The sequence below is a fragment of the Capra hircus genome, chromosome 10 (assembly GCF_001704415.2).
Source record: "Capra hircus breed San Clemente chromosome 10, ASM170441v1, whole genome shotgun sequence".
Classification (NCBI taxonomy): Eukaryota; Metazoa; Chordata; class Mammalia; order Artiodactyla; family Bovidae; genus Capra; species Capra hircus.
Window position 1 is genome coordinate 73348743 of NC_030817.1, and position 25153 is coordinate 73373895.

Below are 25153 nucleotides of genomic sequence, written 5' to 3' on the forward strand. Positions count from 1 at the left end.
AAGGCAACAGCCTCTCAAATATGAAGATCACAACTACTCTGAGTTTTAAAGCAGCAAAGTAAAGGCCTGTTCACTTCCTTTTCTTAAAAAAATCAACCTCAAATGATAAGACTCAGAAACAAGAAATCTACCTGCAGTGAAACTAGCTATTGTTGTTCAGTTCCTCAGTCATGTCCAACTCTCTGTGACCCCGTGGACTGTAGCCCTCCAGGCTCCTCTGTCCATAGGGTTCTCCAGGCAAGAATACTGGAGGGGGTTGCCATTCCTCTCTCCAGGATCAGGGATCAAACCTGTGTCTTCTGCATTGGTTGGCAGATTCTTTACCGCTGAGCCACCTGGGAAGCCCAGTGAAACTCGCAGACTCTTCTTAATTTCAAAATAGAAATGTGAAGGTAGAAGTCATTGGAAGAATGGTAAATTACACGGCAGAGTGACAGAAGGACAAAACCAATAATCTGCAGGGGAAGGCATAACCTTGGACACACATAAATTAGAGTCACCGTGTGCTGGGCAAGGGTGAGACAAGGAGCTAAAACCTAGGGGATAATTTAAAAGTTGGTTCATGAGTGCAACTGAGTGCCAAGTGTATACTTTTAGACAAATTCAATGAGACAGATTTGGGACTCAGACATCAGACACTGTCTTGAACCAGAGTCATTTTTAGAATTCCATATCCTTTCCTGGATTGTCACTCAGGAAACTAGAAGTCAGAATGACACCCCAGCCCCCAAAGTCAAGGGCCTAGAGAAATTCCACCTGGAAAAATAGATCAATCTAAGAACAAAGATAAAAAGATCCTGTCATTCAAAGCCTACCCAAATGAAATGGCTGGTCTGCAACTGTTTACCCCACTGTGAGCCCCATCATTGGGCATACATCATTAATCCATGCTGAGTTTATCATGCTTCGATCCTGTATACAAAATAGCAGCTAAGGATTACCAATTCTTTGAGATAATCCTCTAACATGAAACACAGAGGTCACAACCAAGAAATATAAAAAAGAAACTTGGAAAAAGGGACAGAAGGAAAGTAGTAAGCAAAACAAAATACGAAGAAACTGTAATTGATAACTTCAGAAAGGTAATTGTATTTCTTTTAAAAATGAGCTTTTATGCAATCATAGAGAATTCTGAAATACAAAAATCCTTGTCTCCCAAAATAGGAAGCACATGGTGACTGTCTAAAACTCTATTCACAACAGATAGCAGAATATCAAAGCAACGCCCAAAGGTGTTGAAAACCGGTGTGCAGGGGGCAGGGTGAGAGTGGAATGGTGGCGGGAGGTGGACAGGAAATCTTTTTTAACACTTTTAAAAGCTGTGAAATACTATAGAGAAGTGTAGTACATGCATACAAAAATCATACAAAAAAGATATTCATGACCCAGATAACCACGATAGTGTGATCACTCACCTAGTGCCAGACATCCTGGAATGTGAAGTCAAGTGGGCCTTAGGAAGCATCACTACAAACAAAGCTAATGGAGGTGATGGAATTCCAGTTGAGCTATTTCAAATCCTGGAAGATGATGCTGTGAAAGTGCTGCTCTCTATATGCCAGCAAATTTGGAAAACTCAGCAGTGGCCACAGGACTGGAAAAGGTCAGTTTTCATTCCAATCCCAAAGAAAGGCAATGCCAAAGAATGCTCAAACTACTGCACAATTGCACTCATCTCACACGCTAGCAAAGTAATGCTAAAAATTCTCCGAGCCAGGCTTCAACAGTACGTGAACCATGAACTTAACAGATATTCAAGTTGGATTTAGAAAAGGCAGAGGAACGCGAGATCAAGCTGGATGGTAGAAAAAGCAAGAGAGTTCCAGAAAAACATCTACTTCTGCTTTATTGACTACACCAAAGCCTCTGACTGTGTGGATTACAACAAACTGTGGAAAATTCTGAAAGAGATGAGAATACCAGACCACCTGACCTGCCTCCTGAGAAATCTGTATGCAGGTCAAGAAGGAAGAGTTAGAACTGTACATGGAACAACAGACTGGTTTCAAACTGGGAAAGGAGTATCTATTTTTCCAGGTGGAATTTCTCCAGGCTCCTGACTCTGGGGGCTGGGGTGTCATTCTGACTTGTAGCTTTCTGAGTGACAATCCAAGAAAGGATATGGAATTCTAATATAAGGCTGTATATTGTCAAAATGCTTATTTAATTTACATGCAGAATACATCATGGGGAATGCTGGGTTGGACAAATCACAAGCTGGAATCAAGATTGTTGGGAGAAATATCAGTAACCTCAGATATGGAGATGACACCACCCTTATGGCAGAAAGCGAAGAACTAAAGAGCTTCTTGATGAAAGTGAAAGAGGAGAGTGAAAAAGTCGGCTGAAAACTCAACATTCAGAAAACCAAGATCATGGCATCATCTGCTGCTAAGTCACTTCAGTCGTGTCCGACTCTGTGCGACCCCATAGATGGCAGCCCACCAGGCTCTGCCATCCCTGGGATTCTCCAGGCAAGAACACTGGAGTGGGTTGCCATTTCCTTCTCCAATGCATGAAAGAGAAAAGTGAAAGTGAAGTCACTCAGTCGTGTCTGACTCTTGCGACCCCATGGACTGCAGCCTACCAGGCTCCTCCGTCCATGGATTTTCCAGGCAAGAGTGCTGGAGTGGGGGGCCATTGCCTTGTCCGCATGACATCATCACTTCATGGCAAATAGATGGGGAAACAATGGAAACAAAGACTTTATTTTCTTGGACTTCAAAATCACTGCAGATGGTGACTGCAGCCATGAATTTAAAAGACGCTTGCTCCTTGGACAGAAAGTTATGACCAACCTAGACAGCATATTAAAAAGCAGAGATATTACTTTGTCAACAAAGGCCGTCTAGTCAAAGCTATGGTTTTTCCAGTAGTCATGTACAGATGTGAGTGCTGGACTATAAAGAAAGCTGAGTGCTGAAGAATTGATGCTTTTGAACTGTGGTGTTAGAGAAGACTCTTGAGAATCTCTTTGACTCCAAGGAGATCAAACCAGGCAATCCTAAAGGAAATCAGTCCTGAATATTCACTGGAAGTACTGATGCTGAAGCTGGAACTCCAATACTTTGGCCATCTGATGCGAAGAACTGACTCATTTGAAAAGACCCTGACGCTGGGAAAGATTAAAGGTGGGAGATGAAAGGGATGACAGAGGATGAGATGGTTGGATGGCATCACCGACTCAATGGACATGAGTTTGAGTAAGCTCCGGGAATTGGTGATGGACAGGGAAGCCTGGCGTGCTGCAGTCCATGGGGTTGCAAAGAGTCAGACATGACTGCGTGACTGATCTGAACTGAGCACATGCATGTTTATGTACGCATAGTTTGTTATTGTTGTTGTTTAATAGCTAAGTTGTGCCTGACTCTTTGCCACTCCAAGAACTGTAGCTCACCAGGCTCCTCTGCCCATGGGATTTCCTAGGCAAGAGCTGGAGTGGGTTTCCATTTCCTTTTCTAGGGGATCTTCCCAGCCCAGGGACTGAACCCAGGTCTCCTTCATTGGCAGATGGATTCTTTACTGCTGAGCCACCAGAGAAACCATACATAGTTTAAAGGACTATGAAAGTAAACAATGTATGGACACCCACCTTAAGAAACAGAACTGTTAATGCCTTTGAAGGCCCTCTACTTTCCCCTACAGTTTTCCTCTAAAGGGACCATTTTTTCTAAATTGCATATTTATCATTCCCCCAACAATATGCCAGCAAATTTGGAAAATTCAGCAGTGACCACAGGACAGGAAAAGGTCAGTTTTCACTCCAATCCCAAAGAAAGGCAATGCCAAAGAATGCTCAAACTATTGCACAATTGCACTCATCTCACACACTAGTAAAGTAATGCTCAACGTTCTCCAAGCCAGGCTTCAGCAATACGGGAACTGTGAACTTCCAGATGTTCAAGATGGTTTTAGAAAAGGCAGAGGAACCAGAGATCAAGTTGCCAACATCCGCTGGATCATCGAAAAAGCAAGAGAGTTCCAGAAAAACATCTATTTCTGCTTTATTGACTATGCCAAAGCCTTTGACTGTGTGGATCACAACAAACTGTGGAAAATTCTGAAAGAGATGGGAATACCAGACCACCTGACCTGCCTCTTGACAAACCTGTATGCAGGTCAGGAAGCAACAGTTAGAACTGGACATTGAACAACAGACTGGTTCCAAATAGGAAAAGGAGTACATCAAGGCTCTATATTGCTGCTGCTGCTAAGTCGCTTCAGTCATGTCCGACTCTGTGAGACCCCATAGACGGCAGCCCACCAGGCTCCCTTGTCCCTGGGATTCTCCAGGTAAGAGTACTAGAGTGGGTTGCCATTGCCTTCTCTGAAAACCTGTGCTACCAACATAGAATACTTATGATAGCCAAATAAAAATAGTACTAGAAAATGCAGGCAAATGTATCATCTTTTTGTTCTAATGCATAGTTTTCTCTTGGCACATCTTGAGGATGGGCATCTCTGAGCATCTAGCTTAAATTCATTTACTTTAATTACACAGCTGTGTCCCAACAGGTCATGGACACACACACACACACACACACACACACACACACACACACACACGAGAGGATGAGATGGATCTCTCTCAGCCTTCTGGGGGTTCAGGAGTCATCCCTGCAGGAGAGATGAGGCTTCTGGATGGAATCCAACCTCCCCTTCTCTTTTAGGGAGTTTTCATTGTTCTTATTCCTACTCCTGATGGTCACGATGGTGGTGGTAATAGTACGGTGGCAGCAGCAGATATGTATGCATCAGACATGCAGCTAAACACGTCACAGATTATTTTAGTTCTCATAATCACCTTTTGAAATAGATTATTTGTTATTGTTATTCTCACTTTACAGATAAGGGAGCTGAAAAGAGGAAGCTTAGAAAGGTGAAGGGACTTTCCCCATGGATGAAGTGATGACTCAAAGAAAAAGAAAAAGTGAAGCCTGTGTGGTTTCCAGAAACCCCTGCCAAACCATGACTCTACCACCTTCCATACTTAGAGGAGTTGTGACTCTTGGTGCCCTGGGTTTGCTGGAGGAAGCAACTGATTGGAAGCCTTGAAACTGGCTTCTTGGTGGCTATGAGACAAACACACACCAAGATCTCAGCCAACTGGTGTGATCTACTATGCTGGCTTGTGAGTTGAACTTTCTTTTCCGCATACCTTCAGCCTCTGAGGCTCAACCCTTCCACTGGTGGTGAATGAACGGCTGTGTCCTACACAGCTGAAGTTGACAGACCTCTAAGCCCAAGAGCGTAAGTAACACACAACAAAAACATTGCATGGCCTAGTTTCTCCAATGGCTTCCTAAATCATTCTAAACATTGCATGCTTTAGGCATCTTGCTGCTATTCTGAATTACATTCTCTAAGCAACCATCTCAGTGTCTCATTTTTTCCATTAGTAAGATGATTATAGTACAGAGTGAACTATTTATGATGAGGCCCAGCTCAAGCACTGTGGCTTTTGGTTGGCTTCATTGTAAATACATCTTTCTTTGTTAATTAATATACCTTAGCCTAGGGTTGTAAGTAACACTAATTTATGTTTCTGAATTGAGCAGGGAGGAAGAGAACCACACCCAGAGTGAAAGATCCAAGATCTTCAGAATCAATACGCACACCGTAACCATTTGAAAGTGAAGTTTAAAAGTCAGTATTTGTGTTTGCTGTAAACTAAGGAAGCTGTACAAGAGGGTCTACAAGAGAGTCAAAGTGATGTGATAATTAGGTCATGAATTAACTCCCTGGTCCTTGCAGCTCTAGACCATTTTTAAAGAGCCCTCCCACCTTCTCACCTCCTAGGATATTTTGCACATGCGAAATGTCTAATGTGACTAATACGGTACCTAGCATAAAAGTTAATGAATGAAAATGAAAACACTAAGACTCAGGTTATTTAGTAACCAGGGCCTGGAGCCAGACCCCAATTAAACCACTCTTGTGGTGAAGGAAGGGATCAAAATGCCCAATAGGTTCCATCTGGCTGCCCCTGTGGGTCAATCTAGAGCCCCATAGCCTCCCCACCTTCTCTCCCCAGCGACGAGGGGCTGGGGCAGTCCTCTTCATGGCGTACAGGGAACTTCATGTAAGGGGCTTGGCAGTGAAGGAAATCAGCTATAAGCAAGCACCACTCCCCAGCCCTTCCCAACCCAACCCCTTTTGCCATCCATTGCGCTGGAGGGGCATAGCCTTCCAATCCCATTTATACCCCACTGAGGCGATCTGATAATGGTCCTGGCAGAGCCATGGCTTTTCAAAACTTCTGGCAGGGGCCTCGCTGACCCATAACTTGCCTACACACATGATTTCTTCTCATACTGTCTTTGTAAATTGACCATGGCTAACCTTGTTGCCCTAATCAGATCAATCAGAATAACATTTCTTTAGCTGCCGCACGCTGGCAGCCTCCTGGGCTGAGGCGTGACTGTGAGTCAGGCTCAGATACTGAAGGCAGATTTTGGAATTTCCAATGGTCTCAGGTTTCCTTTGCTTTTATCACAGTTGGTGAGCTTTGTTGGGTTGTGTTTACAGCCATGCAAATAAGCCTCAGCTGGAGAGAAATCTGGTCAGGCTAAAGGAAATCAAGCTCTGGGACAAAGGGTATTTTATAAAAAATCGTAAGTGTAGCCATAGTCCTGGGGTCAAGCCAGACTGTCCTAGGAAACATGTGGATGGCTTTGTCTGGTGTAACCTGAACTCTGGGCTTGGCCTCTGTACTCTGGAAACTCTATCAGAAGATGGAGGGGAGGCTGGAGGGCCACACCAGCTGATAGGAGCTGGTCAGTTCAGCCACTGGCTACCATCACCAAAGATATTTTTTATTAAGTGGAGACAAGTGTGAGAAGGGAAATATTGCATCTTGGGGGAAGAAACATTGTGTTTGAGAGGAGTAGATCCGTGTTATTCATTGACTAAACCGGGTCCAAATTCGTGGTTTCATTCTACTCACACACTTGTACAGACTCAGCTTTAAAATGTATGTGTGAAAGTGTCCACATACAGGTATGACCTGATACTTTGCATCTGGAAAGCATCTTTAGAAATATCTGCTCCAGAGGCCATGAGAGTTACCAAAACTAAGGCCAGAGAGGTTACGTGATTGGACACAGCGGCTAACCAGTTACGTTCAAGACCAGACCACTGGAGCCCTTCCACGGCAGCTTTCCCCCATCAGATTTCCAGTCCTTCAAAACCCCAACACACAGAGAAACTATTTTAAAATAACTCTCCAATACGTTTCTGTCTCTTAACACCATTGTTGTTGTTTAGTCGTTTAGTCATGTCCGATTCCTTGTGAACCCATGGACTCTAGCCTGCCGGACTCCTCTGTCCAAGGGATTCTCCAGGCAAGAACACTAGAGCGGATTTGCCATTTCCTTCTCAAGGGGATCTTCCCAACCCACGGATCGAACTATGTCTCCTGCATTGGCAAGCTGATTTTTTTTACCACTTAACCACCCGGAAAGGCCCCCTCTAAGATTAGGGGATTACTAAAACCCTAACAATTATTCCCTGAGCTCCCATATACCTGTGGCTCATACAACATGGTGCTTATGGTGTCAGGCAGTTTGATCTATAGGTCTGAGCACAAACATGTTGAATCACATGCCTTTGTCTTGTTCAGTCGCTCAGTCATGTCTGACTCTTTGTGACCCCATGGACTGCAGCATGCCAAGCTTCCCTGTCTTTCACCATCTCCTCGAGTTTGCTCAGATTCATGTCCATTGAGTCAGTGATGCCATCCAACTATCTCATCCTCTGTCGCCACCTTCTCCTCCTGCCCTCAATCTTTCCCAGCATCAGGGTCTTTTCCATTTGTCCATTTGCCCTCTAATAATGTCCCCATCTGCAAAGGAAAAGTAATGACCGTATCTTTGGAATTTATCTAATCAAACTTTATCTTTTGACAGATGAAAGCCCTAAGATCCAGAGAAGCTAAAGAATTTACCCAAGATTCCATAGTTGGCTAAATTCAGAGCTGTAAGTAGAAACCAGGTCTATGGACAACAAAGCCAGCACTCTTTTCACTAAACAAGGACTAGAAAATACAATTCAGGCTTCTCCAAGTGAATATAAAGTCAGCACTTGTAGTTAAATTCAGACCAACAGACCTTTTGTCAAGTCATTAAGAGCACAGGTTCTGGGATGGTTGGTGGATTCATCATGGGCAAGTTACATAAACCTCTAAGCTCCAGCTTCCTCACCTACAAAATGGGAATAATCATAGAAAGATCTCACTGGGTTCTTACGACAACTGGATAAGTTAACAAACGCTAGGAGCATTAACCATTGTTATTGCTATTGAAATCTTGTCACCTTCACTTGAAAAATTCTACATAAATACAAGATTATTAAGGCTTCTGTCCATACTAAGCACATATTTATTAATGTGCACACGTGTGTGCATGTGGCATGGGGGCTGTTTTGACCTTTGACTATATCAGAGATGTGTATACTTTGCAAAGCATTTATGTGTTCAGTTTTGCAAGCATCCACGTGACTTGGGTTTGTGACCTAAACACACATATAACATCTTTGCTCATTCTTGGTGTTTCCTCACATACTTTTAGCTTAGCACTGGAGGCCAGAGAAATCACTGACACCATCAAAGTCCCTTCACTAACACTCATTCTCAAACCACTGTCTAGCTCCAGCCAGTCACAATCTTAGAAAAGGTCTAAGTATATATGTAATTGTGTTAAGTATAAATGAATGAGGTCCAGAAAAATACAGGTGAGATTTCAAAAATTTTACTCTACTAGGAGTAAAGGATAACATACTTAAAAAATAAAAAGATATTTAGAAGTGTTCTCTCATAGTACATCTTGTAACATCTAATTAATTTCTTTATTTTCCAATCAAAGAACCCTGAGTCAATATTCAAATACATCTTCACTCCCTTTAGATATGGACAATGTAAAGAACGCTGTGTGTGTGGCGGGGGAGAAGAAGGAAGGTGATCCCAGAATCAGTCTCAAAGGGGCTAAGTCTAATACTTCATAAATTTTTATACTGCTGTCGTTCATTCTAAGTACTGGAACTGTGCCTACTAACGATTTCTATTCTACTAATACCTATAAGTCTTTCTAGTATGCATTTGGCTCCCAATACTTTGAGTGGATAATTTGCTGTGAAATCTGGCCTCATGGTCCAAAATAAAGAAATTTAACAAGAAGAAAGGGAGTGCTGAGGGGGCAGTTAACTCTTTTGTAGGTTCTACTGCCCCAGCTCTAGGAGAGAAGCCACTTTAGCTCTGGAGCTCAGCATTCGAAGGTGCCCTCTTGTGGTGTGGGTAGGAACTGAACACCCTACAATCGAGCTGGCTTGAGGTATAAACCCAGATTAAGTTAACTGTTTTAACAGCCAACAAGAGAAACATAGCTGAACTCCAAGAATAATACTCAAATTCAACATTCTGAAAGAATCATTGATATCCATACTTGACAAGTTCTAACAACCATTTAAAAAAATAAGTAAATAAAGTAAAAGTACAACTCAACTTTCTGGGCTCTTACTTCCAAATAAAATTTACAAGACAGAATTTTTGTAAGCTGGTGCTTGCCATGGAATAGAAGCTCCAGTTTGCTTTCAGTACATTTGGCCAGTCAGGGATCTTTAAACCAAACAGCAGGAAAGCCCAGATCATTCCAGATATCACTCAAAGAATCTGGACATAGCACTAATAACCTCAAGGTCATATATTGGTGTAATCAACACATGGGGCAAGTGATTTCACTCACTGCTATAGATGATAACCCCTAACCTCACTGCTCATTTTTCAAACACATGAGAAATGGAAAGGGCTGGGCAAATGCATTCCCATTCCTGGGCGGAGGGGGGCGGGGAGGGGAATAAGGCACATACCTTACCAAGGCGGTCCAGAGAAATGATCTTTGTACACAAAAGCTGAAATTATATAAACTTGGAAGGCAACAGGTTATGAAAACCCTATAAATTTATGTTCAGAATTCCAAATGATGTTCTCCTTCCACTATTCTCCCCTCCCCACTAAACTGAGACACCAAGTCTGGGATTTGAGAGTTGCAGCTACAATCCTGGCCAAAGTGACCCAATTACAACTGAAAGCTTTTGGCTCCAGGAAGTTTCAACAGGCAAGCCTCTGAGGGACCATCACCACCCCTCCCTACACCATCACCCCCACCAATGATCAGGGAATAGCCACTCTCTCATTGATTCTTAAGAAATCTCTATTAAAACGGCCGAGGGAGAGGAATGATCTTTATGTATCTTACAGAGGAGGGAACAGGCATGGACATTATTCCTAATTCAAAGTAAGATCATGCCATTTCAACAGAGAAAGAACATTGGCAGGTCATGCTGATTTTCTGAATGCAGCTGGGCAAGTTTAGAAAGCAATTGGATAGTTTATCGGAGTAGCTACTTCTCTGACAGGCACCAGGACAAAGAATCTCAGACGATGAAAGCAGCTTTCTGTCTCCTTGTCAAGGCGCTGACCTGCCTTTCCCCAGAATACATGGAACTTAGAGATAGTATAAATATGGGCGCACTGACGGTGAAAACTCTTACTTCACAGTGCAAAAAGACATATCAACCACTGTAAGATGAACTACTAGATGTCTGCAGTATGTGCCATTAAAGGAAGCTGTGGAATTCTTCCACAAATACTGAAGAACAGGAATGATCTAAAGATGACCATTTGCAAAGCTTCAGGAAAGGAAAGGACACGCTTATATTTGAAGGCCCTCTAACAGTGGTTCCCAACCTTTTTGGCACAAGGGACCTGGTTTCGTGGAAGACAATTTTTCCATGGACTGGGGGGGGGGAGGGGGGCAGGGCTTGGGATAATTCAAGTACATTACATTTATTGTGCACTCTATTTCTATTATTATTACATTAGTCCCACCTCAGATCATCAGGCATTAGATCCCGGAGGTTGGGGACCCCTGCTCTACAAGGTTGTGGGAATCCGTGATGTTCAAGAATTTCTTTGCAAAGTTTTCATATTTGTTCATAAACTAACAGATTATTACATTTCTAGAGAATACTTATAAGTACTTTCACAATCATGATTTCATTTTATCCTCAGAATAACCCTGAAGGGTTGTTATTCCCTATTTTATAGAGAAAGAATTAGTGTGTACAAGTTATACGACTTTCCTGAAAGCTGTCAGAGAGCAAAAAAAAATAGGAGGTGGTATTAAGCATTGGTGGTACAGACAAGAGATGATGTTTTGAGCTCTGGTTCTCAATTTGGTAAATGTTATGTTTGTCGTGGCACAATGGTCTCAGGTCACAAATGAGGAAGGCTCATGTCTGAGTATGCAATCAAGAATTTGTCATAGTCAGGGTCAAAGGAAAACAGTTCCAATTCTCCATATTATTTTATAGTTGGACTTATACCCAAAGTGTCTTTTTATTCAAAGATTTGGATTCCTATTGAAAGACCCTGAATAAAACCTTGGATAATTTCACCATGTAGGACACATCTTAGTGTAGCTGAATCCTGTTGATAATTCTAACAATGGCTATTCTTATTTATAAATGTCAAAATCAATTACCCTAGTAAAATCTATCATCTTTAAGTATGGGGAATTACTGTTTAAATTAAGGAAAAGTGGAGATATATACTGAGGTTCTTCTACATCCTCTCAAGGTTCTGTCATTATTGATGACTTCCTGTGAAAAGCGTACAAACCCTAGAAGTCATCTTTATCTTTCTAGATCTCATTTCTTATGGGCCAAAATGAAGGTACTGAATTAGTTGATCAGGAAGGCTCCTTCTAATTCTTAAACTGTGTTTAACTAGAAAACAGGATCCTGGCCCAGTTTAAGAAGATATGTATCAAAAAGAAAAGAAAAGAAGCTATATATCTCTTTACTTAAAACTAGTGCCAGTGGTGGGAACTGTTATAAAAGATGGAAGTAGAAACTCGTATCTGAGTTTAGCAGAACCATGAAAATTTGAACAGTTCTCAACTAAAAATGTGGGATACACAGATGGATGCAAACCAGCTCTACTTAAGAGATGCTCACATATATGTTTCAGTTCTAGCAAAGTCTCAGAGGCCAAGGTTCAGAATGCTGAATTTTTGAAACTCCAACATATACTCCACCTTTGGTCACCATAAAAAGATGTATCTGGCAAGTGTTTCCTGGTCATATTGTATGGGAACCATTCTGTGGTTAGGCTAACAAAGCTGGCCTCCAGGGCTCAAAGTCCGAGTTGCTCACAATCGCTAAAATTCATTTTCATCCTCATTCTCAGAGAAAAGAGGAAAAAAAACATCTGACTTTCAGAAGAGACTGAGGGACCCATCTTGACGCTGGAGATCTGGTCATGGGCACAGAGGGAAGGCGTATAGGGGGCAGGTTCAGAGTTTTCTGGCATTGACTCAACTCATTATTTTCTTTAAAACAAGGTGGGATACAAGCTCTCTGCAGACTTCAAGCAGCCTCAAGACCATCAAAACCCTGTAGTCATTTTATTATTTAGTCGCCAAGTTGTATGCGGCTCTGCGACCTCATGGACTGTAGCCTGCCAGGCTCTTCTGTCCATGGGACTTCCCAGGCAGAAATACTTGAGTGGGTTGCCATTTCCTTCTCCAGGAGCTCTTCCCAACCTAGTGATTGACCATGTCTCCTACTTGGCAAGTGGATTCTTTGCAACTAAGCCACCAAGAAAGCCCAGTAGACCTACCTTTAAAGAAAAAATAGTGACTTCACATGTGCACAGATTCTTTGGGGCTAACAGCAACCTCAATGTTCAGAAAGATTAAAGAGCTTGAATGAAGGACATTTTACCCCTCAGAAAAACAAACACATCAAGTACTAACTGCCTTAGTGAAAAATCCTTTGTTGACGAGGCAACCAATTATAAGAAGTAAGAATAAACTAAAAAAATAATGCTTTCATGTTTCAAAAAACAAATGCTTCAATGTTTTAAAAATTCCCATTCACCAAAATAGAAAGAACTAGCTTTATGAATAAATAACATGTAATCAAGCATCCAGAGAGAGGAAAACACAAGGAGTAATAGCAATCTTAAAAGAAAAAGAGAACAAAAGTAAATTTTATGTGATATTGGGTAAGAAAACATTCAATGGATTTCCTGGATGGTCAGAGAAAACTTCCTGGAAGAGGCAATCGGATGCCACCTTTGGAATATAGAGATTCTGGTTCTGCCTTTTGCAGAGAAACAAGTAGTCTTCTGTTCCTATAGATGGCATTTAAAAAGCAAGCTGGCCTGCTAAAGCACATTATTTCAATATCATAGCATTCTAATCACACATGTATATATTTCATAGTCTATCATTTGACTTCTTGCCTGTAACTAAGTTGCTTCATGCAATAAGTCCTCTTAAAAGATTTGTTCTGGTATTTAATTATAATTGGGATCACATTTTTTATCAGGAAAAACTGATAAATTCCATCAAACAAAACAAAAAATTCTATCAAGCTTCAGAGGTAAAAAACTTTGATCATGATTTTCATGTATAATTCAAGTCAGTGGTCCAATCTGATTACACAGAAAATTGCATTCAGACTTCTGCCATTTCCCCCACGATGAGGCACAGCAGATTTCTCAATCATAATGTTATTTGAGATACCGACGTATGTACTTCAGCGTATAATTTAAGAATGAAGAGTTGATGAAACTCTCATTCGATATTAGACACTCTCAAAACGCTTCTTCCAATCCTCTTAGATTTGAATTTCACAACAACCTGACAGCTCAGGTAGACCCAGGTATTGTTAATCCTGTCTTAAAGAGAAGGGAAAATACGGCCTGAAGAAGTGAGACAAGCTGCCCAAATCATACTGCAAATCAGCAGCAGAACCAAGCACTGCAAAGCTGACCCTTGAACAACCAAGGAGTTAATTTGCATACAGCTTAGAGTCAGCCCTCAGCACCCATGGGTTCAGCTAACCACGCACTGTTTAGGACTCTATTATTTCCTATTGAAAACTATCCATATCCAAGTGGACCTGTGCAGCTCGAACTCACACTGCTCATGGGCCAACTGACTTTCGTCAACACCATCTATGTTGTCATCGCAACACAAAGGCAGAGAGACAGCAGCCGTGGCAGCAACAGTGGCAGAACGAGAGCAGCGAGTACTGGCTGGGGGCTGCCTGGGTGCCAGGCACTGGGGGGGGCACACTGTGTAAGTGACCTCACTCGAGTCTTTCTTAGAGCAAGTGCATAGCGGGGCAAGGCAAGTGAAAGGACTTTGACTTGGGCCACACAGTCAGTGCAGGGCACACTGGTCACTCAGCTCCACACCTGTCTGACTGCTTGATCTTGCTCTCTGATGGGTGGCTCATGGCCTCAGATTTTTAGCCCTCAAGCCTGCCCAGAGGTCACCTTCTCCATGAGGACTACTCTGAACACGCTGTATTCAAACTTGTAACCCGTCCTCCCACTCCTCCCAAAGATGATCCTCCTTACGCTGCTCTTATCACATGACTTGACTTTTTGATGTTATTGCTAATATAATGTTTTGTTTTTGATGTTGATTGTTCATATAATCTGTTTTGTTTTTTCACCAACATACCCAGGTGCTCAGACAGTGCTATCCAATAGAACTTTCTATAAAAACTAAAATGCTCTTCAATCTGCTGTATGGTAGCCACTGCTGCTGCTGCTGCTAAGTCGCTTTAGTTGTGTCCGATTCTGTGCGACCCCATAGACGGCAGCCCACCAGGTTCCCCCGTCCCTGGGATCCTCCAGGCAAGAACACTGGAGTGAGTTACCATTTCCTTCTCCAATGCATGAAAGTGAAAAGTCAAAGTGAAGTCGCTCAGTCGTGTCTGACTCTTAGTGACCTCATGGACTGCAGCCCACCAGGCTCCTCCGTTCATGGGATTTTCCAGGCAAGAGCACTGGAGTGGGGGGCCATTGCGCCACTAGCCAGAAGAATAAAACTGAAAAGTGGCAAATGCCACTTGAAGAACCAAATATTTAAATTTATCTAATGTTATGACTTAACCTTGTCACATGTGGCTCAGGAATACCCTACTGGATAGCATGGGCCTAAAACAAAAGCTAGCACAAATACACTCTCAATAAATAGTTGTTCAATGAATGAATTTATAAATAAGTAAGGCATATTTTCCACATAGCCTACAGACCACTTTTCACTAAATTAGCTTTTTTTTTTTTCCAATAGAATTAATGGCTGGAAAAAAGTTCAGATTAAGAAAACAGTTTGAAAATTCAGACAATATGACCAAAATAGTAAGTATAGATTTCTCAAACTATTGGCTCCTTGATGTCATCTGTGACTCAAAACCTTCCAAAACATTTTTTTTGAAAACAGAGCGAAAGCAAACCAGCAGCACACAATAAAACCCCATGCAGGACAAAAAACAGTGACATAGTTATGATTACTACAGCCAGGCAATACCTTTTTGACCTTGTTTTTTTTCTCATAGGTCTCTGAGAGAGGTTTTTTCTTCTGTTGAGGTATGTCTTTGGAGAATAAATACTCAAATTCGCTAGTATCCCGAATATCAGGTTCTTCTAAGGAATCCCATAAAGTTGGCGTAGAATTTTGGCTTAAAAGAGAAAATGGGAAGTTAAAGGTAAGAACCAAACAAAATAGAACAGAATACAGCAACATCCTTAATTCATTTTTTAACTCCTTTAAAAACTCTAATAAAGCTTGAAGAAGAGCTTTTTATGATCATACATTTTAAAATCAAAATATACTACAAAGCATTAAAGCAAACAGAGATTTCCAAAACAGAATGGTCCTTGTGCGAGTACCCGTTGTTTCGAGAAAGAACCAGAGAAACCCCGTGGGGCCAGAGCTCCTCGGGTGTGTAAGCTGCCCCTCCCTCAGTCTATGGCATTATCATGATGGGTAAAAACGGGCATTGTATAAAGGCTGAAAGTGAAGTGAAAGGGGAAGTGTTATTCGCTCAGTCCTTTGCAGTTCTTTGTGACCCCACAGACTGTAGCCCGCCAGGCTCCTGTGTCCATGGGATTTCCCAAGCAAGAATACTAGAATGGGTGGCCACTTCCTTCTCCAGGGGATCTTCCTGTCCCTGGGACTGAACCATGGTCTCCTGCATTGCAGGCAGATTCTTTACCATCTGAGCCACCATTCTGAGACATTCCGTGGGATAATTCCCAAATATAACGAAAGTGGAGTGATAAAGTGAGGATTTATCCTCTTGTAGATTTTTTTTCTGTTCATTTCAAATATGGTTTTTGGGTTTAGCTCACATCAACTAAGTACAGGACCCATATATGTATATATACATATATATGAATAGGCTGTGCTCATTTAGATATATTTGATTTAAAATATACTATCTCAACAATAGTGTTAATAAAAACAAACAATGCCATTGCACCAGCCCCCACAGCTAAAGCACCCATGCAAACACTGTATTGTTTGTTTGCTTTTTTCTCTCTCTAAAAACAGGTACAGCCTAGTTTTGAAACAAAGGAAGGAAAGAAGATATGGGAAATCAAGTTCAAAAGAACTGCCTCTGAGAACAGCCTTAGATGGATTATACTATTCAGGCTCCTTTTAGCCAGAACGTATTTTCTAAATATCTACTTTCTTAACTTACTTTCTCACCTTATTTTAAAACACTTTTAATGCCCAAAGATGGTTTAAAAAAAAAAGTCTCATCTACTCATCAAATAGACACATCAAATGTGTATGTTTGTTATGATCCATAATATCTAAAAATACTTACCTTTGTTTCAATACATATTTTCCCAGTGAATGAAAAGGAAAGAAACTACTATTACATAGTGTGGTCTGTACAGTTTTTTGATACTAAATGACAGTTTTTTTTGTATTTGAAACTGTTGGCAACCCTGTCTTTTCAGGTCTGAGTGTTCACATTTTGCTATGTGTCTGCCTTTCCTGTGAAATATGACATTTGGGTTCTTGCCCATAACAAAACTGAACATTTGCTTTTCTCCACTTTTTTTGTTTTCCTATTACCATTTCTCCAACGTAACATTTGAGGCATTTAAGAATATATATGTGGCATATGTAAGTTATAATGTATGACAGATAGTGAGTACCTGTGAAATCGTCACCCAAGAGCTAGAACATTCCCAGTGCGGTGCATCCATCTGTGTGTGCTCCTTCCTCAGCACCGCTCCTGCCCACACTCACTTAACTTCAGTTCAAAACATGAACACCTTTAATGTTAAATGCTTTTCTCAGCTGCTCTTGGCAAAGGGGTTCTTGGTGGGAGAAGACAACCAGGAAATCGTGGAGCATGCTGCCTCAGAACTGTGGACAGGGCCTCAGCAAGGCTCTGGGAAGCTAAGGAGAGGGTGCCAGGCGGCAGGTAATGTCATGCACAAGGAAGATAATTCAGACCCATCCCCCCATCTCCTGCACCTGTACCACCTGGCCCCAGCTCCAAGGACTCTGAGCTCAGGTCAGCATGATGAGGGCTGTACCTCACTCATATACTGAAGTAAATTGGCTTAGGCAGTCATGTTTAGCAGCTCATGACCATTTCCAACATTATTTCTATGGGAAAAGGCATTTCCAAAAATGAATCACAGAATTTTGGAATACTACTTCTTAGCAGGTTGCAGGCAACTGGGTTGGTGGGGCAGTAACAAGGAGCTGCTCTCACAACGGACCGTCTGCCATCATGTCAACTTTTTCCTGACCACTGAATCAATTTTAGCTCGAAAGAAGAGGAAGAGGAAGGTGGGAGGAGGAGGAGGAGGTGAGGGGAGCGATAACAGAGTGGAGAAGCATGCAGGCATAAGCAGGAAGGAGGTGGGGCAGGAAGAGGGCAGAGGGAGAGGAAAGATGCTTTCTCCTTAGGAAGGCACTTATGAGGAAGCCCAACAGAGTGGCTGGATGAGTGTTTTTCTTTAAAAAAATAAAATAAATGGCTTTTCCCTACTCGAGAAACAGAAAACAGACATCAAAGAAAGCAAAACAGTGAAAGTTTAAAATCCCATTAGCTGGAGGAGAGGCAGTGTGTATATAATAGAGAAAATTCATTTTTTATTCCTAATTCCTCAGAAGACCAAGAGAAAAATTTGTCACGTATATTATGAAGTACTTGCTCCTCTGGTGATACAAAACAGCACGTCTTTCCAAATAATTTTGCTTCTGTCCATAATGAGTAGTACGCAGCACCTTCAGACCATTTTAATTTAAAAGATGTAGTCATGCTCCGAGGTAGAAAGATATTCTGAGGGACCCATAATAAGAGACTAAACCCCTGTGCCTAGAACTCAGGCTCAAAGCTGACATGTTCACCAAGCAGGGATTTCCTGAAGTCCCAGGTCGGGAAAGTGGGTACATCCATCTAACTTTTAACTTAGCTCAAAATGGACTTGCTGGGGGCAGCAGGACTTCAACCAGCCGGCAGGGTCCACATTTCCCCATTTTATAAGAAAGTTGGTCATTTTGGATTAGAAGTCGGTCCTACTCCAGGCTGAGCTCATCTTAACCTACCTAATCACATCTTCAACACGCCTATTTACAAGTAAGGTCACAGTCTGAGGTAAGGGGGAGGGGTCGAGGCCATTAGTAAATCAATTTGGGGGGAAGCAATTCAACTCGTAACAAAACTGAAGCCCTAGATTTATGGTGAAGCTGGTAAGAACTGGAGCACTCAACTGTTTTCTTTCTCAAAATGTCCAACTACATAAGGACACGAAAAATGCAGATTACCTCCAGCTTGTCTTTGTTGTCTTAAACAGTGAAGGACTCACATCTCCTAGTTGTTACTATTACACCACCGATATTGTCCAGGCTATTATTTGCTCATGAAGTCTTATGGGGATGAAGCTGAGGCAGGTTAGGCAGACCCAAGTGTGGAACAGCTCTGTGTGCCCTCCGAACACACAATGCCAGGGCTGACGGGTGAGCTTCATCACCCTGGAATGACTGCACATTAATTTGAGAACACTAATAAGGGAACACGGCTCCAAATATTCTGAGAAATAGTTTCTTAGGAAATGTCAGCTGAGCCTTGAGTGGGAAAAGAGGAATGCTAGCACACTGGTTAATGGTAGGAGCTATTTCAGGACTATTTCATGGTGTTTTAATCATTCATTTGGGAAGTTTAAATATAGAGTATTAACATTAAAAAAAAATTTGTGGCTCTTATTTTTTGATGAGAGGAAAGGGGCCAAATACAAAGTACACAATCAACTTGGTTCACCATACGCTAGTGTCAAGGTGTACCCCATCCCTCCTAGAGTGATTTCCATTTACTTGCTCACCGAATTGCATGTTATTTTGTTCAGTATCCTGCCATTTCTAAGCAGAATGTTACAGAAATAGAAAAATTTTAAACCACATCTTAATTTGGGGAATAAGTTCAAAAATTTAAGTGTGAAAATCTATTCTCTATTTGCTGTTCTTTGCCAACAAATGAACTTCACATCTAAAGAATAGTCAAGAAGCCAATCAATATCTTTCTAATTGTCCTCCTGATGGGCTCCAAAATGAGGCAGAAGAAATCCAGTCAGATCTTTTTGAGTGGAAATTTTCAAGCAAGCATCTCTTGCTGCCTTATAGACCCACCATAACAACCTATACAAATGGAAGATGCTTTTTAGCTACCTACCCATTGGCACTTTCTCTAGAGGGCAACAAAGTATAAAAATGTGAGGGCACTCAGTGGTGAGGGGTATCAGAGTTCAAGCAGAGATACTTGATAATTTAATACTCCCCTCTAAACTCAACATTCAGAAAACTAAGATCATGGCATCTGGTCCCATCACCTCAAGGCAAACAGATGGGGAAACAGTGGAGACAGTGACAGACTTTATTTTGGGGGGCTCCAAAATCACTGCAGATGGTGACTGTAGCCATGAAATTAAAAACACTCACTGTGTGGAAGAAAGGTTATGACCAACCTAGACAGCATATTAAAAAGCAGAGACATTACTTTGCCAACAAAAGTCCATATAATCAAAGCTATTGATGGTTTTTCCAGTAGTCATTTATGGATGTGAGAGTTGGACTATAAAGAAAGCTGAGTGCCAAAGAATTGATGCTTTTGAACTGTGGTGTTGGAGAAGACTCTTGAGAGTCCCTTGCATTGCAAGGAGAGCCAACCAGTCCATCTTAAAGGAAATCAGTCCTCAATATTCATTCAATATTCATTGGAAGGACTGATGCTGAAGCTGAAACTTCACCTGATATGAAGAACTGACTCATTTGAAAAGACTGATGCTGGGAAAGATTGAAGGTGGGAGAAAGGGATGACAGAGGATGAGATGGCTGTATGGCATCACCGACTCAATGGACAGGAGTTTGAGTAAACTCTGGAGGTTGGTGATGGACAGGGAGGCCTGGCATGCTGCAGTCCATGCGGTCGCAAGGAGTCAGACACAACTGAGCAACTGAACTGAACTGACTTGAAGAGTTAATGACTCAGCTATGTCTGGTTCTTTGAATACAAAATGAAAAATTACAGCTATTTGTTTAATATACACATCATGCTGCTGCTACTGCTGCTAAGTCGCTTCAATCGTATCCGACCCTGTGTGACCCCAGAGGTGGCAGCCCACCAGGCTCTGCCATCCCTGGGATTCTCCAGGCAAGAACACTGGAGTGGGTTGCCATTTCCTTCTCCAATGCATGAAAGTGAAAAGTGAAACAAGTCACTCAGTCATGTCGGACTCTTTGCAACCCCATGGACTGCAGCCCACCAGGCTCCTCCATCCATGGGATTTTCCAGGCAAGAGTACTGGAGTGGGGTGCCATTGCCTTCTCCATACACATCATAGGGCTGATGATACTATCCTAAAACAAGACAGATATTCTAAAAATCTTCAGTGAACCTGAAGTGTAGACTCAGGCTCGGTGTCTTTACGATCTTTCACTAATTTCAGGGATACAGGAGCAAACACTAACATAGCTCTGGGCTCTTCTCTAACCTAGCAAATGAATATATGCCTTTAAGAAGGGTCTGACATAGAACATGCCATTTCTCCCAGCCATCAGTCCATACAGAACACAGAGAAGACCTGGTGGGGACATTCTTCCCAAAACATTCTAGCCTCATTTATTCAAGGCATTCACTACCATGTTTGAGAATGAATGCCACACTGCAAAGACACTGAACTCGTAAGAATACAACATCACCTGTGCAAAATCCTGCCAATTCACAAGCTGAGAATGGACCAGGGAGTTGAATTTACCTCTTATCACTTATTTGTATCCTAGTCCAGTACAGAGGCTTCATTGGACAACTGGGTTCAATGGCTGGCTTCCGAGGACACTGGCTGGAAGAAGGGCCAACTCCGAAGAAGAGTCCAGGAGGAGGTGGGGGTGCGAGTCCTGGGAGTGCTGGAGCAGGAGGAGGACCTCCGTTGTTGGGTAGAGGGATGGAAGGAGGGGGAGGTGGGGGAGGAGGAGGTAGGGGAGGTCCAGCACTTGGAGGCAGAGGAGGTGGGGGAGGTGGTGGCGGTCCAGTATTCACAGGTGGTGGCGGAGGTGCTGGTGGCAAAGGTCCAAGTCCAGGTTGGAGGGGAGGCGGGGGAGGGATGGCTGCTGGTAGTGGTGGGGCAGGAGGAGGAGGGGGAGGGGAAGGAGGTACTTTCTGCTGATTCAATGAGCTGCCTTCTGCAGGTGGTACACAGGTGTCTTTGTTGTCATTTGGGGGAGAGAGTTGGCTTAAAGAGGAGATGTTCAGCTTTTTAGGTATTATTTGGTTACTTCTGGTTGTCTTGCCTTCACCTTCGCAGGGTTTGAGGAAAGTCTCTCTGTCTGTCTGGATGCACACATTTCTGAAAGTCTTTGGAGGGCAGTCATCATCCGTGGAGACACATACATCTCTCATCTCTTCGCATCCTCCTTGCCATCGGTGTTCTATCTCGTGTTTGAGATTCTCAATGGTTTCTTCCAGTCTTGCTGTTATCACTGCATGCTCACCCCGGATGTGAAAGGCTTGAAGTTCAAACTGAGCCTGTAGAGATATCAATGGGAAAGGAAGCAAAAAATTTATAAAAAATAAATGATCAGAAATAAAATATTCAATAGCATCCCCATACCATCAGAGCATAAGGCTGCACAGACAGGGAAAGACAAGAGTCATTCTGAGAATCCTACAGGGTATAAATTTCACCTTATGAATTTTCCCAGGATTTAAATAGCTGGAGTAAAAACAATTGCATCCAATCTGAGCTCACAGGCAACAAGGATAAAAGTAAAATAGTCTTCTAAGAATTTCTACTGGTTTTAGTGTCAAATGCAAAAGAAAACTTTCAATAAAGATTTGAACATGATTGAATACACCTTTCATTACTTTTGGTTTGAGAAAAAGAACAAAAAAAGGTCTGGAGATCCTTTTGGCTAGGAGCTGGTACTCTCACGGTCAGCCATAGAATGTCTCCCCTCTGGAGTTTCCAAAACAACACAGCAGAAAGAAAAAACTCGGGAGGAAGTTACGATACATGTGCTTTTCTTTCTTGAGTTTCCATATCAAAGCTGCCCATGATTAGCATTTGTGTCTGTTTATAATCATTCACAATATACTAATTAAAAAAAAACAATTTAAGTGCAAAGAAAATGAACCTATTAAGATCTGCTATCAATATACTCTATATTTGAAAGTATTTTATAGGATACCTGTCTTTTTAATGCTTATCTTTTCAGTTATGTCAATGCCTTGAATCCATTCCTTTTCATTACCAGCGCAAACCAGCATACTCTTCGTTCTTAACTAGTCCATTTCCCAGCATTCAAAATTATTTAGCCTTTTACAGTTAACTGGGAGGCAATAATTTACAAGTTTGTTGGTTTTTCTAAAATTCAATTTAATAGTAATTAAATACTTCTGGTGAACCTATTTAACTTCTTTCTTCCACATCAGACTGCAAACTCCACAAGAAGAAATCAGGGGCAGTATCTGTGCCCTTATTTCTGTACCCTAGCAGCTAGAACAGCAAATACACAGTACTGATGAGATGGATGGATAAAAAACCACTATAATAGTTATATTCAGTCACTGTCCCAAAAGCCTTTGTTATGGCTTATAAGACGTTCTTCACTGTACTTTCAGTCCACAAATATCTAGAACACCAAAGGATATATAGGTACAGTTATATCTTACATTAAAAAGGTGCATAATTAGTTTCAATGGCCTAGTCTGTCAAGGTTATGACACAGCAAAAGGTGGCATTGTTTGGAACATTAGTTCTGAGTGTTACTGTTGCTAAGGATAATATTAGAGGAAGAGACGAATAGATATCTAATCATTCTTAAGAATTTCCAAACAATGCCATCTTTGGTGGAGTCATAGGCATAAAACTAGGAAGGCTTCAGCAGTCAGGATGAACAATGTACTACAAATACAAAAGTCCATCCATCTTTCATGAGTTCTACTATCTGAAAGGAACTTCAAGCTTCATTCAACTATGTGATCAAGATCATCTTTGGGGACTTCCCTGCTGGTCCAGTGGTTAAGACTCCACGCTCCCAATGCTGCAGGCACAGGTTCAATACCTGGTCAGGGAACTAAGATCCCACATGCTGCATGGCCAGAAAATAAAATAAAATAATAATAATAAAAAAAGATCATCTTTGTTTGGATATTCTACCCATCTCCATCTCCCTCTCCTGCCTACCTCCACCCATATTTCAGCCCTGATTACCATCCTAAATTATCACCAATATTTAAATTTCATTTTAGTGCCAACTATAGTTCTGCCATAGCAAACTAAATGTTGAACGTTGTTCCTGACGAACTTGTTCACCTAAGAAGGTGAACAGTCAGACAGTATTCATTTATTATTTATTTGGCTGCACCAGGTCTTAGCTGTAGCATGTAGGATCTTCAGTTGTAGCACATGAACTCTTAGCTGTGGCATATGGAATCCAGTTTCCTACAGGGATTGAACCCTGGTCGATGGGAGAGCAGCGTCTTAGCCACCAGGCCACCAGGGAAGCCCTGGCAGTCAGATAATGTTGATGAGCCAATAATTTTACAGTCTTCACCTTCTTAATAATATGAAAGAGTTACAAAGACATGCTCCAAAAGGAAACTGTCTTCTCTCATACAACTGGATGATATCTACACAAAGGTCCCCATCTCTCCCATTTCCCACCTCTCAACCAATGATCTTTTAAGTTGGCTGAATCTGGTGAACTCATCTATACAGACCGTTTCGATGGCTCTGTAATTCATCTGTTTAGTGTAGTGGGTAGAGCACAAATTGGTTACGCTCCTTAACTTCTCTGTATATCAGTTTTCTCATACAGAAAATGGGGGTAGTAACAGAACCTCACAAGGTTACGAGAAGTACGTGAGTTAACATATGTAAAACCAGAGGGGAGTGTCTCAGAGGAAATATCGAAGTTTGCTACAATGGTAGTATTAATGGTATTGCTACCAATGCTATTACCACTTACAGTAGTAATAATACACTGGTATTATTTTGTCTCTTTGCTGCCGGACAGACCACGGAGGCCAGTGGCCATGTCACCTTGCTTTCAGCTCTCAGCATGTTTTCCAACACCATGCTCTATCCTTCTAAAGCAAAAAATAAAGACACAAAAATCCTTCTTTAGTCCCTTGTAGCTGTTGCTCTTTCTTTTCTCACCCTCCCTCTTGCCCTCTCGGCTGCATTGTTGAAGTTGACTGCTGCCTTGCCTTGAATTTCTCTCTATATCCCTGATCGTCAAAATTCTCCACCCACCCCTATTTTCTTCCTATTTCTTGGCTCTCTCCAGTCAATCAGTGGACTCCTCTCCCTCCATTCATCCCTTAAATGCTGTTCCCCAGGCATGCTCCTTCCCATATTACCTTTCTCACACTACACTATCTCTCTTGGTCATCTTGCATACTCATGAGGTAAACGACAGTCACTGACTCTATCACAACTTCCAAACTGGTATCTTAAAACCATAATTCCAACTATCCTCTGGAACTGGTCTACCTGAATATTTTTAATCAGCCATCTCAGAGTCAGTATGTCTGAAAATGAACTCATGATGTCAAAGCTAGGTCTCCTCCTCCTCTGAAATTCTTCTTTGCAATTAACAGCATTAACGATCCCTTTCAGAAATCTGGATATCATGATGGATTCCTTGTTCTCTCTCATTTCTAACAGATTATCGATGAGTTTCATTAATTTCTTTGATTCATTCCTTACCTTCTACCCCCAATGCCTCACCTCTTCATTGGGTTTTAGTTACCTGGACAGTGACAAGAG

General features: G+C 41.8%; 1 protein-coding gene across 3 annotated transcripts in view; it reads right to left on the bottom strand.

Moving 5' to 3' along the window:
* FMN1 (formin 1) overlaps window positions 1-25153 on the bottom strand; it is a 437404-nt gene that overhangs the window by 204406 nt on the left and 207845 nt on the right. For all 3 annotated transcript variants that reach the window (XM_018054501.1, XM_018054499.1, XM_018054500.1), the window contains 2 exons: window positions 21140-21906; window positions 15387-15537 (listed from right to left, as the gene is read on the bottom strand). In XM_018054501.1, the coding sequence (XP_017909990.1) occupies window positions 15387-15537; window positions 21140-21906 (918 nt within the window). The remainder of the gene's footprint in view (window positions 1-15386; window positions 15538-21139; window positions 21907-25153) is intronic.